Below are 12,767 nucleotides of genomic sequence, written 5' to 3' on the forward strand. Positions count from 1 at the left end.
AGCTGGCATAGAGGCTTACCGTAGACAATGTGTCAGGCTGCACTGCTAGATGTAGTTTTAGTGTGGTAAAGGATGTCTCTAACACAAAACACGGGTTCCCTATCTGTCGGTCACTACGAGTTATGTCGAACGACATATGGGGTCTCACTTGGGAGGCCAATCATCTCTGAGTTAAAGAGAAAACGCCAATGAAAATTGGCTAGTGGATTTAACATACCTGAGCCACTCCCCGTGCCTACGGGTATAAATAGGCGACAGGTGCATCCACTCATTCAGATTTTTGCTTCGGAGCCGAGTAGTTGATGGGATATCACTACAAAGCCGTTTCATCTTTGTGTTGTGGAGAGCTGTTCCTGGTCGGCGTGACGGCGCACTACAGCGGTGTCCCCTGCAGCAGTGATTCCCCTGGGCGCTTCGGCTAAGAGAGCAGTTCCTAAAAGAGCAAATCACGGACGATTCGCGTCTTTTTTTCAAGATGCCGTTTCGTCCGTGTCCTTCTGGATGCGGTCGTTTCCTGTCCGCGGTTGACGGTCACGAGCGTTGTCTGCAGTGCCTGGGCGTCCAACACGCTGAGGCAGCACTCGTGGATGACTCATGCGTCTATTGTGGGCGTATGAGCATGGCATCGCTGCGATCGCGTCTCTCACTCCTCAAGGGGAGTGCAGCAGACCCCTCTGTCGCCACCCGTCCCGGTTTCTCTGGCTCGAGCAGAGGACCGCCGGCTGGCGCTCTGCGAGATCTGAGGGTGACAGTGAGAGCTTCTCCGCCGGGCCACGCCCCACGGACCTCTCACTCCTCCCGCAGCGCATGTCCCGTGCGGCTGCCGATTGATTCTGCTGAGCCGTCTCACGGCGGCCCCAGCGTGTCTTTCGGTGCGCCGCCCGAGGATCAGATGTCGATTGCAGCATCGGGGGATGGGCTATCGGCTTCTGAGGATGAGGATTCGGCGGGGCTGCCCCCCTCGGGTGTTGTCGCCACTGCCGAATCTGACTTAGAGTTGTCAGCCATGCTTGCCCGGGCAGCCGTGAGCATCGGGCTGGAGGTGACTACACCGCCCAGCCCTGAGCGCTCGCGGCTGGATGATTGGTTTCTCTCGGCGCGGAGCGCGGCTCACAACCGCGTTCTGCTCCGGTTCCTTTCTTCCCGGAGGTGCATGAAGAGGTGACGAAGTCGTGGACGGCCCCTTTTACGGCCAGAAGCCGCTCGTCTCCCTCTTCCATCCTCACCACCCTCGATGGCGGGGCAGCCAGGGGGTACGTGGACATTCCCCAGGTGGAGAGAGCGGTTGCGGTGCACCTGTGCCCACAAAACGCCGTCCACTTGGAGGAATCGTCCGCGTCTCCCGTCCAAGGCCTGTAAGCTGTCGGCGGCTCTGGCTGCCAAGGCTTACAGTGCTGCGGGCCAGGCTGCCTCTGCCCTGCATGCCATGGCTATCCTGCACGTACATCAAGCCAAGGCGCTAAAAGCAATGCACGAGGGTGGTACCGACCCGAGGTTGATGCAGGAGCTGCGCACGGCGACTGACTTCGCCTTACGGGCGACGAAAGTCACGGCGCGGTCCCTCGGGAAGGCGATGTCCACGTTAGTGGTCCAGGAGCGCCATCTCTGGCCGAGATGAGAGACGTCGACAAAGCTCGCTTTCTTGATGCTCCCGTCTCCCAGGCAGGCCTGTTCGGCGACACTGTCGAGGACTTTGCCCAGCAGTTCTCAGCAGTGCAAAAGCAGACTGAGGCCATCCAACACATCTTGCCCCGACGTGATCCTCCGGTTGCCACCATTCCGTCGCGGGCAGCGCCTCAGCCTGCTCGTCGCCGTGGGCGCCCCCCTGCGTCCTCCACACCAGCTCCGCCCCGTGCTGAGAGTTCTTCGAGGTCGGCGCGTCGAGCCCCCGCGCAGGAGAGCGGCGCCCCCCCGTGTCACTCCCGGCTGCGAAGTCCTCGAGGAAGACGACTAAGCGGCCCTGACACGGGCAACTCGGAGATGTGGGAGACTGCTCTTCAGGAGTTGGCGGAAACAGCGCCACTCCTTCCCCCGGAGGAGGGCCGGGTGGAGAATCTTCAGTTTACGTTTCTTTCTGTTCCGCCGCTGGTCCAACGGCCGGCGGCACCCACTTTTTCAATGGCAGAGCAATTTCCCTTTCCTCCGATTTGCAAGGCTCGTGGGTTGACGATGAGCGACGCACTGCCTCCTCATTCTCACCCACGATGCCCCCCTTCGCCAGCGGTCAAGAGGTCGCGGTTCGGAGACGCAACGCCTCTCCACGCGGCTCTGGCCAGTTCCTTCGGGAACACGGGGAGTGTGGCTGTGATGACTCGGAACGCGATGCTTTCTGGGCCATCCGACACAGCTCCCCATCGCAACACCACTGCGGGTATGTCGACTGTCCCTTTGGTGCCACTTGTACGGAGTTTGGGAGCGTGGCTTGCGCTGCCCAACCCGTCACGCTGGCTCATTCGCACGGTCCGACTCGGTTACGCGATTCAGTTCGCCCGGCGACCTCCCAAGCTCAATGGCGTGCTCGAGACTTCGGTGGCAGTCCGGGACGCCTCTGTCTTGCGCGAGGAGATTGCTGTCCTCATGGCGAAGGATGCAATCGAGCCGGTCCCTCCAGCCGAGATGAGGACGGGGTTTTACAGCCCTTACTTCATCGTACCCAAGAAAAGCGGTGGCCTTCGACCTATCCTGGATCTGCGAGTCTTGAATCGGGCCCTGCACAAGCTCCCGTTCAAGATGTTGACGCAGAAACGCATTATCAAATGCGTTCAGCCCCAGGACTGGTTTGCAGCGATCGACCTGAAAGACGCATACTTTCATGTCTCGATCCTCCCTCGTCACAGACCGTTTCTGCGGTTTGCATTCGAGGGTCAGGCATGGCAGTACAAGGTCCTCCCCTTCGGGCTCTCCCTGTCTCCCCGTGTCTTCACGAAGGTCGCGGAGGGCGCCCTTGCCCCACTTTGGGAAGTGGGCGTCAGGATCCTCAACTATCTCGACGACTGGCTCATTATGGCCCGGTCCCGAGAGGAGTTGTGCGATCACAGGGACTTCGTGCTCCGGCACCTCAGTCAGTTGGGGCTTCAGGTCAACCGAGAGAAGAGCAAGCTCTCCCCTGCGCAGAGAATCTCTTATCTCTGTATGGAGTTAGACTCTGTGAGTATGACGGCACATCTCACCAGCCAGAGTGCCCAGTCAGTGCTGAACTGCCTGAGTTCCTTCAGAGGCAGGACTGTGGTACCACTGAAACACTTTCAGAGGCTCCTGGGGCATATGGCATCCGCAGCCACAGTCATGCCGCTCGGATTGCTTCATATGAGGCCACTTCAGCACTGGTTGCACTCCCGAGTCCCGAGATGGGCATGGCGCCGCAGTACACATCGTGTCACCATCACACACCGATGTGTCCGCCGCCGATTCAGCCCCTGGTCAGACCTTGCCTTTCTACGGGCCGGCGTGCCCTTAGAACAAGTGTCCCGGCATGTTGTTGTCACAACAGATGCCTCCAAAACGGGCTGGGGCGCGACATGCAACGGGCAGGCAGCTTCAGGGTCCTGGACAGGACCTCGACTGCTTTGGCACATCAACTGTCTGGAGTTGCTGGCAGTGCATCTAGCTTTTACGGCGGTTTTCGGCCGCTGTTGCTGGACAAGCACGTGTTGGTCCGCACGGACAACACTGCGGCTGTTTCGTACATCAACCGACAGTGCGGTCTACGATCACGTCGCATGTCTCAACTCGCCCGCCATCTCCTCCTCTGGAGTCAGACGCGGCTCAAGTCGCTGCGCGCTATCCACATCCCAGGGGAGCTCAATCGTGCAGCCGATGCGCTCTCACGACAGCTCACTTTCCCTGGGGAATGGCGACTCCATCCCCAGACGGTCCAGCTGATCTGGAGTCGATTCGGGGAAGCCCAGGTAGATCTGTTTGCTTCCCACGAGTCCTCCCACTGCCAGCTGTACTATTCCCTGTCCCAGGCCCCCCTGGGCACGGATGCACTGGCACACAGCTGGCCTCGGGCTCTACGCAAGTATGCGTTTCCCCCAGTGAGCCTGCTCGCACAGACACTGTGCAAGGTCAGGGAGGACGAGGAACAGGTCCTGTTGGTTGCGCCTTACTGGCCCACCCGGACCTGGTTTTCGGAACTCATGCTCCTCGTGACAGCCCCTCCCTGGCGCGCATCCCCCTGAGGAGGGCCCTCCTCTCTCAGGGGCTGGGCACCATTGGCACCCCGCGTCCAGATCTCTGGAACCTCCACGTGTGGCTTCTGGATGGGACGCGGCTGACCTAAGGGATCTGCTTTCCCCGGTGGTAGACACTATCACTCAGGCTAAAGCTCCCTCTACGAGGCAGGCCTATGCTTTGAAGTGTCTGTTCATGAATTGGTGTTCTTCTCACCGAGAAGACCCACGGAGATGTTCGGTCAGTGTCGTGCTTTCTTTTCCTGCGAGGAAGCTTGGCGCGTGGGCTGTTACCCTCCACCTTGAAAGTGTATGTGGCTGCCATTCCAGCCCATCACGATGCAGTGGACGGCCGGTCCCTGGGGAGGCATGACCTGATCGTTAGGTTCCTGAGGGGTGCCAGAAGGTTAAATCCTCCTAGGACACCCCTGATTCCCTCCTGGGACCTCTCTATTGTTCTGGCTGGACTTCAGGGGGGTCCCTTTGAGCCGCTGGATTTAGTCGAGCTTAAGTTCCTGTCTCTCAAGACAGCGCTCCTGGTCGCGCTCACTTCCATCAAGAGGGTCGGGGACCTCCAAGCATTTTCGGTAAGTGAAGAGTGCCTTGTGTTCGGGCCGACCTACTCTCACGTTGTCCTGAGACCCCGGCCTGGATACGTGCCCAAGGTTCACACCACTCCCTTCCGAGACCAGGTGGTGAACCTGCAAGCACTGCCCCTGGAGGAGGCAGATCCAGCCTTGACATTGCTGTGTCCTGTAAGTGCGATTCGCATATACGTGGACCGCACCCAGAGCTTCAGAAGCTCTGAGCAGCTCCAGGTCTGCTTTAGAAGTCAGCAGAAGTGGGAAGGCTGTCTCCAAGCAGAGGTTGGCCCACTGGATAGTGGATGCCATCGCCTTGGCGTACCATTCCCAAGGCGAGCCGTGCCCCCTGGGGGTGAGGGCCCACTCCACACGGAGTGTGTGGCCTCCTCCTATGCGCTGGCGCACGGCGCCTCTCTGGCAGACATCTGTCGAGCTGCGGGCTGGGCGACACCTAACACCTTTGCGAGGTTTTACAACCTTCGTGTAGACCCAGTTTCTTCCCGTGTGTTGGGGTAACAGGTAATTGGCGGGAAGGACTGGCTCGGTGTCACGCTTGCTGCGCCATTCCCCCTAACACGGGGATGCGAGCGCCTTTCTTCTCCCAGTAGAGTTCCCCGGTTGGTGTACCCTGGTCGAGCATCCTCCAGCACCCTCGGCGGTCAGACTTGGCGGAGCAGTCTGGCGCCAGGCCCAGTACTGGTGTTAGCATGCCCGGAGTTCCGGTCAGCCCCTGTACTGGGCTAGGTGTCCATATGGCTTGATTCCCTACGGGTAATCCCATATGTGTATTCTTCCACGGTAAGGTTTCCCTCTTGGTAAACCCGTGTCTTCCCTTGACAGACCCGCTCTGTCAGTCTCTTCTGGCAGCTGTTCCATCCCTACTCCAAGGTAGGACCTGCCTCAGAGACCCATTCCATATGTAGTACTGCCCTCTGGGTCAGTCCATATCAGTATCTCCACATGTCACCTCCCTACGGGTAGGATGTGTTCTCCGTAGCGACCTTTTTCCTTAAGGCTCGCTTCCCCATCGTTCTGCCAAGCTGAAAGAACAAATAGGGAAGATTTGAAGCAATCTTTCACTGAAGGTTGAAATCCCTTCCAAAAACTTTTTGTGGACGGAACAGCAGCATGGCCTTCTCCAGCAGCGATGTACTCACCCTTTTGGTCCCCTTCGGTACCAAGGTCAGTGAATTTGCGCTGGGGCTTTGGGAAGGTCACGACCTTAAGCGTAGCTTTTGTGACACGCTGCGGCTTGTCGACAATTGCAGCGCCACAGGATTGTGACGGTGTTCAGGTTGTGGCGTTTTCCATAGGACCCCATATGTCGTTCGACATAACTCGTAGTGACCGACAGATAGGGAACGTCTCGGTTACGTACGTAACCCTCGTTCCCTGATGGAGGGAACGGAGACGTTATGTCCCCATGCCACAACCTTGAACCATTCGCTGTTGCCGGGACACGTTCTCGGCTCCTCAGCGTAAAACCTGAATGAGTGGATGCACCTGTCGCCTATTTATACCCGTAGGCACGGGGAGTGGCTCAGGTATGTTAAATCCACTAGCCAAGTTTTCATTGGCGTTTTCTCTTAAACTCAGAGATGATTGGCCTCCCAAGTGAGACCCCATATGTCGTTCGACATAACGTCTCCGTTCCCTCCATCAGGGAACGAGGGTTACGTACGTAACCGAGACGATACTATGATGTGCCAGTTTTAGGAGAGCCATAAGATAAAGAACCATATCAACTGTCAAGTACATTTTTCGTTCACCCCCAAAAAAGGAAATGTTGTCTTCATTTACTTGCCCTTTTACTTTTTCATTTCGAGTTATGAAATAAACCAAAGCAGATGTTGTCAAGAACTGAAAATTCCCCTTCCAGTGGGCAAGTGCTGCAACTGGATCACATAAATTGAAAACTAGATCACTGAAAGCTAATTCATTGAAAAGATCTGACACAAAAGAATGATTTGTTCACTAATCTGCATGAAAAATAAAATGGAAACCAGTCATAAGGGTTAGTAAGTAGGTAAATGATGACATCATTTTCATTTTTGTGTTCCTATTTTTATGTCTTATGTTGCATTGAACCCCAGTGACAAATATAAGTATAATAATTTTATTTTTATTCTTATTCTTATTATTGCTTGTGGTGTAAAAAAAGAAAAAAAAAGAAAAAGAAAAGTGAAATATCTCCATATGCATATTCATATAACTGTAATTTGTTTATTCTATTTGCCCAGATTCTGAAAACAGACACTTCTATCACTCCTTTACAACTACTTAACCTTCTCTGAGCAGGGTAGTTAGGTAAATGATTGCAGTCTAATTAGTATTCTCAGTCTACATCCACAGCAAGGTATCTGCAAAGAACGTACCAGATAATGATGAGCTAATGCAGTTAGAAAAAAGATCATTTGTGATTACATGCCCTCTGTACTCAAGGTGCTTTTTGGGAGGATGAGTGCTGGAGTACTACATAAAATTAACTTAAGGAAATATATTTTTATTAAGCCAGATTTATCCTCTTAGGTTCAGAAAACTAAAAGGAAAATTGTATTCATTTATTTACTTGCCATTAAAAAAATGCTTTCCATGTTTGAATGATTCATTGTTGACAAGAATGTTGCGTGTGCATCAAGTACTTTTTCAAATACTGATATTTACGTAATCCCAACATTGCTTCCTGTCAGTTAAAAACAACTGCTTTTTATCTCTGGCTCCATTGACTGCACAATAGACCTCATTTCAAAATCATTTCATTTAAATGAACTTCCAAGGTTGATATGATCAGCGCTTTCCAAGTAATTAAGTTTTCACCATAATAAAAGGATTAATGATTGTTTTCTGCCAACGCACAGAGCATCATGTGCATCCACAATAAAGCAATGAGCAATCAGTATGTGCATTTTAATAACCACCTTCAGTATGATATACCTCTGGTTTCAATCTACTGCATATACTTAATGATTAGTCTACTTTTGAACTTTGAGAGTCAGTGTTAATGTCTGTGTCTTATTGTTCACAGGATGATTCCGGCGATCAGCAAATCCTTCTTGGTAAACAACCTGATGCCAGGGATGCAGTATGACCTATGCGTGTTGGCAATCTGGGAAGACACCGCCACCACACTCACTGCGACGAACATAGTGGGTTGTGTGCAGTTTGAGACACGTGACGAGTACCCCCGCTGCCAGTCGCTGCACAGTCAGTTTTTAGGAGGAACCATGATCTTGGTGATTGGTGGAGTGATCGTAGCCACTTTATTGGTCTTTATTGTCATCCTTATGGTAAGGTATAAAGTAAACAGTGGCTTGCAGGTTGCAAAGTTGGTGACGGTGAGTAATACCTACTCCCAGACCAATGGGAGACAACAGGCTACACAGCGACTAAACAATGGCGCTCCTACACCGCAGGCTCCAAAAACTGTAGTGGTGATGCGAGATGAAGTGGTGGAGTTTAAGTGTGGATCCTTGCAGAGTAGCATCTCCTCTTCATCCTCCTCGGCTGACTCCCTTGGAAGTGAGAAAGTTGAGTCCTTCAACCGACACGTGGATTCTAACACCTTGCCCAACAGGTGGAAGCAGTCGTCAACTAAGGCACGACCAAACCTGGATAACCTGCTTGGGGCATTTGCTTCTCTGGACCTGAGGGTTCCCGCAAGAGATCCGGGAGGACCGTCTTCCTCAGGGACCATGGTGATGGCCATGAGACCGGCCACTGACAAGGAGCCTCTGCTAGGCCGGGGAGATTCCAAGCTTGGGAAGCTTGTAATGCTGCCATCAGAGAACAAACCCAAGCGCAGCCACTCGTTCGACATGGGCGACTTTGGTGCTTCGCAGTGCCTTAGTTACCCACGACGCATCAGCAACATTTGGACTAAGAGGAGTCTCTCGGTCAACGGTATGCTCCTGCAGTGCGACGAGAGCGAGGGGGAAGGGGATAAGGCAACGTTTGATAGCTCTGAGTGGGTAATGGAGAGTACAGTCTGACAGGGATTTCGGATTAGCTCTGCCAAAAAAAGAAAAAGGACAAAAAACAAACCATTCTCTGAACTCATCAGGTGAAAAAGATATGAACTTGCTGCATCATATGACATCAAGAAGGACTCAAATGGCGGTAATGAAAAGACACCTCAGCAGTGGCCATGACTGTGTAATGCATGATTTTTCCATGTCAATATTGTCCTTCTGTTCACTTGATCACAAAGAAGTTCAAAGATTTGTGTCCGGGCTAGGCAAGCAGCCGAGGCCAGGGCTGGCCCCGTTTATTGAGAGCTGGATGAAGGATATCTCCAGTTGCCTTCAAACATTAAAGCAGATATGAATAAATACCCAAGAACAAGGGATATGGGGGTATCTCAGAAAAACAGGGGGGAATAAAAGAGAGAATTTATCCGACTGTGCACTGCAGTTTGCCAAGAGGATTTTCTTCAGCTAAGTGGATGTGCATCACAATGGACCAAACGTTCACATGAGACAGGACTACATAATTTAGCAGGTGAAATGAAAAAAAAGAAATGCAAATGTAATGAATTTTTGTAGTTTTTTTTCTCTCTCTTTTGTTGTCGTTTTTACTTTTTTAAGTTAATTCTAGTGTTGTTCCCCTGCATTTTTCCTGAACAATTGAAGAATACAGTACAGCCTGTCATACATATTTTACACTAAGGGAGAAATACAAATCTAAAATTCATGAAGATTTCTTTGTCATAATCAAATCTGCAAACTTAATCTGCTAATTGTCTGTGATGTTTCTTGACATTGTGTGCCTCTTTTTCAGTTTATCAGTGCATCTGTCACATTTGATTTTAGTTTCAGAGTTTGAAAGCTGATTGTCGTCTGATCAGATTGCTGCAAATTTCCTTTACTATTGATACAGCACAGTACAAGTCAGTCTGTCCGAGGTACATATTATTTATACAAAGCGATATTTACTACATATTGCATACCCAACCAATACTTTGCATACCCAACCAAGAAGAGACTGTTCGATGTCCCCTTTGTCTACCCTTTAAAAAAAATACAAATAAATAAATAAAAAAAGTTATATACCAACATGATTTAGACATGGTACCACTGTAATACTGCAGTATTCTTTAAAGTAACATGCTATATGACTATATGAATAATTGATTAAATTACATTTTGCAAGCATATTCCAAAGTTGTGATTATACCCTTGGAATATGCTTTCAAAATAATGTTTGATTATGATTTCTTGATTTTTAATGATGGTAATTACCCCCTCAATGATCATTTTCTAACACTGTAACTATCGATCTGTTCCCTCTGTAAGTCTAGTTTGTTAGTGTTGGTGATTTACTTTTGTCCTTTCCGCAACAAGCCCCTCAAGACTTAAGCCTGAAATATAGGTCAGAGTGTTACGCTAGACAGTATGTTTTGAAAGACATTTAGGACAGGATCACAGTTTTGTGTAGAAACCTTTATTAGTGCCAAATGGTTGTGGCAAGCTTAATTTCTCACAGAGGTCATGAACTGGGGAAAAACTGAGCTCCTCTATCATCATTGTGCCCTTAAGCGATGGCACTTTACCTCAGGTTGCTCCAAGGGGACTCTCTTGCTATTAGTGCAGTGCAAGTTGATTTGGATGAAAAGTGTTGGTTACATGATTATTAAATGACAAAAGAAAATGTTAAAGACCTGGATAAATCATGTATAGTCCTTATCTCCAATTTTACTATTTCAAAATGTGGTGATACTTTCTATGAACACATCTATAGTGCATTTGTAGTATATTTTAGTGGAATTTTAAAGCAGTCATAAACATTATTACGAGTGTAAGGCTTTACAACAAAATATTGTTACTGTCTTGCACAGGGGGAGGGGGGAAAGGCAGGTGGGCAAGAGTTTGAGTGAAGATGCAGTATTAAATCAGAATTGGATTTTGTAAGGTCAGGTTTCTATGACTGTTCCTTTATCTTCTTCCTAAATATGACACATTATTTTGTTTTACTGTTTTTTTATTTTATTGATTTTTTTAAATAAATTATCTAGACATATCTGTAAAAATCTCCAGCCAACCCCGTGTTAAATTGCATTTCAGACATCAAAATGGCTATTTAATTTTGTTAAGTGTGTACTATAGATCTGGTGTTCCTAGGAAGTTTTACCCAAAGGATCATAACATACATGTCTATTTTTCTTATTTTGAAAACAAAAATCTTTATTTTTCTATTTTGTGAAAAGCTAACAGTTTCATTGCCTTTTTGTTTGTCTGATACAATGTCACTGCATATGGTTTTGATTATGTTTTACTTTACAGTTATATTATATACAGAAAGACATGGATAAACAAACACAACATACAGTTCTTAATTTATTTGTTTCCTTATTATTAGTATTATTATTTTTATTTTAGCTAAACATTTAAGCCACATTCTCGATTTGCATCATCCGTTGTTTATAATTTGTTACTGCTCTTGGTATATGATTATTTCCTTTTTTATGACCTTTTTTGTATAAAAATTATATAAGAATGTATGATGGTATTCTGTACAGTGATCCTCTTATTTTCCTGGTCAGAAAAAAAAGAAGAAAAAAAAATAGAAGGTGCTTTAACATATTGTTCTGACATACGTGTAAATGTGAAGCAGCATAGTCACGTTTTTCACTTGGAGTTGTAGAAAAAAGAAAAGAGACTAAATCATTCTAAACCATTTCTGTGTTCAAAAGATTTTGCTACAACAAGATAAACACACAGAATTCATAAAATTTAAAACTGTCTGTTTTTTGTCTACTTGATTCGCAGCCTCTCAGAATTATTATTTTTATTTTTTTATTAGTGTGTGTGTGCTTATTGTATCTGCTTTTCTGCCTTAAGGTGTTCTCGAACAGTATAATTTGTCTTACTCATGTCTGACTTGAGTCATTGCAGTTGGGAATTTCATCCTCACCAAAAAGTGTGCATAGTTTTAGCAAGATATACTTTTAACGAATTTACTCTGAGGGGATATCCTCAAAGATCAGCTGAAGGAACTCATGGGGTGCACAAGAAACTTAATTGAGTGTAGTCTGTAGTAGTCATAAAACATTAAAATATGACACGCAGCCCACTGAGATGTGCACAATTTCCATGACGTGTAATCTCATATAAAACATACTTGTCATCCATTTTGTCTGCTGCCTCAGATACCTCCCATAGAGTTTCATTTAAGCTTTGTAATTTAATTTACCATGGTCCATGATTATTTAAAGGGATCTATCTAGAAACAATCAACTTTCATCTTATTTTAAATAAAGGAGTTTATGAAAACATACATTCATTCTGTAACTACCCAGTCCAAAACGTCCTTTTAAAAGTCATTTTATTTGAAAGTAAACAGCAAAAATGTTGTGTTCTTTGCGTGAGATGAAAACATTAACATATAACAACCTATGAGGTAATAAAGGAAATTTAGCATAGATGCAATTATTCCTTAACGCTAAATGATTAGAAACATGTAGATAAATTCTGCCAAAAATAGGTCTGCTAAACTTGATGCTGTGCCTGCAGTGCATCATTTTGAATGATTCCAGCATTATGAAAGAGTAGGAGTAGGTGAAGTGTACATTTAACAAGGTCCTAGATGATTTCAGTTTGATTTTAATGGTTTGTGTGGCACATTTCAGAGCAGATTGAAACTATCAGCTGTGTAATAAAGGCTTAAAAGAGGCTGAGGCTGTTATTGAAAGATTATTCTACTGGCTCAATATTAAAACCACAACCCAGGATCAAATAATTATTTATTTCACATTAGTAAAAGTAATTTTTTGAGGCAGACATTTAGTGCAGACATTTATATGGCCACAAAAATAAATAATTTTTTTTATAGCTTGTAACTGATTTTAAAACAAGATTTTTATAATAGTATAGCATACTACTTATATAAAATGTATATGAATTACAGTTGTAACGCTATATTGCCCAATCAAATGTTTTAGTAAGATGACATTTAAAATTTTGCTTAGTTTTATGATCAGAGCTCTTTTATATCGGGGGGTAGAAAAATATACTGC

The 12,767-nt window shown here is 47.4% G+C and overlaps 1 protein-coding gene across 1 annotated transcript in view; it reads left to right on the forward strand.

Moving 5' to 3' along the window:
* LOC109099811 (leucine-rich repeat and fibronectin type-III domain-containing protein 2-like) overlaps positions 1-11,882 on the forward strand; it is a 138,764-nt gene extending 126,882 nt beyond the window's left edge. The window contains exon 5 of the mRNA XM_042742951.1: positions 7,782-11,882. Coding sequence (XP_042598885.1) covers positions 7,782-8,745 — 964 coding nt within the window. The 3' untranslated portion in view covers positions 8,746-11,882. The remainder of the gene's footprint in view (positions 1-7,781) is intronic.
* The last annotated feature ends 885 nt before the right edge of the window (positions 11,883-12,767 follow it).

The sequence above is a fragment of the Cyprinus carpio genome, chromosome B17 (assembly GCF_018340385.1).
Source record: "Cyprinus carpio isolate SPL01 chromosome B17, ASM1834038v1, whole genome shotgun sequence".
NCBI classification, from domain to species: domain Eukaryota; kingdom Metazoa; phylum Chordata; class Actinopteri; order Cypriniformes; family Cyprinidae; genus Cyprinus; species Cyprinus carpio.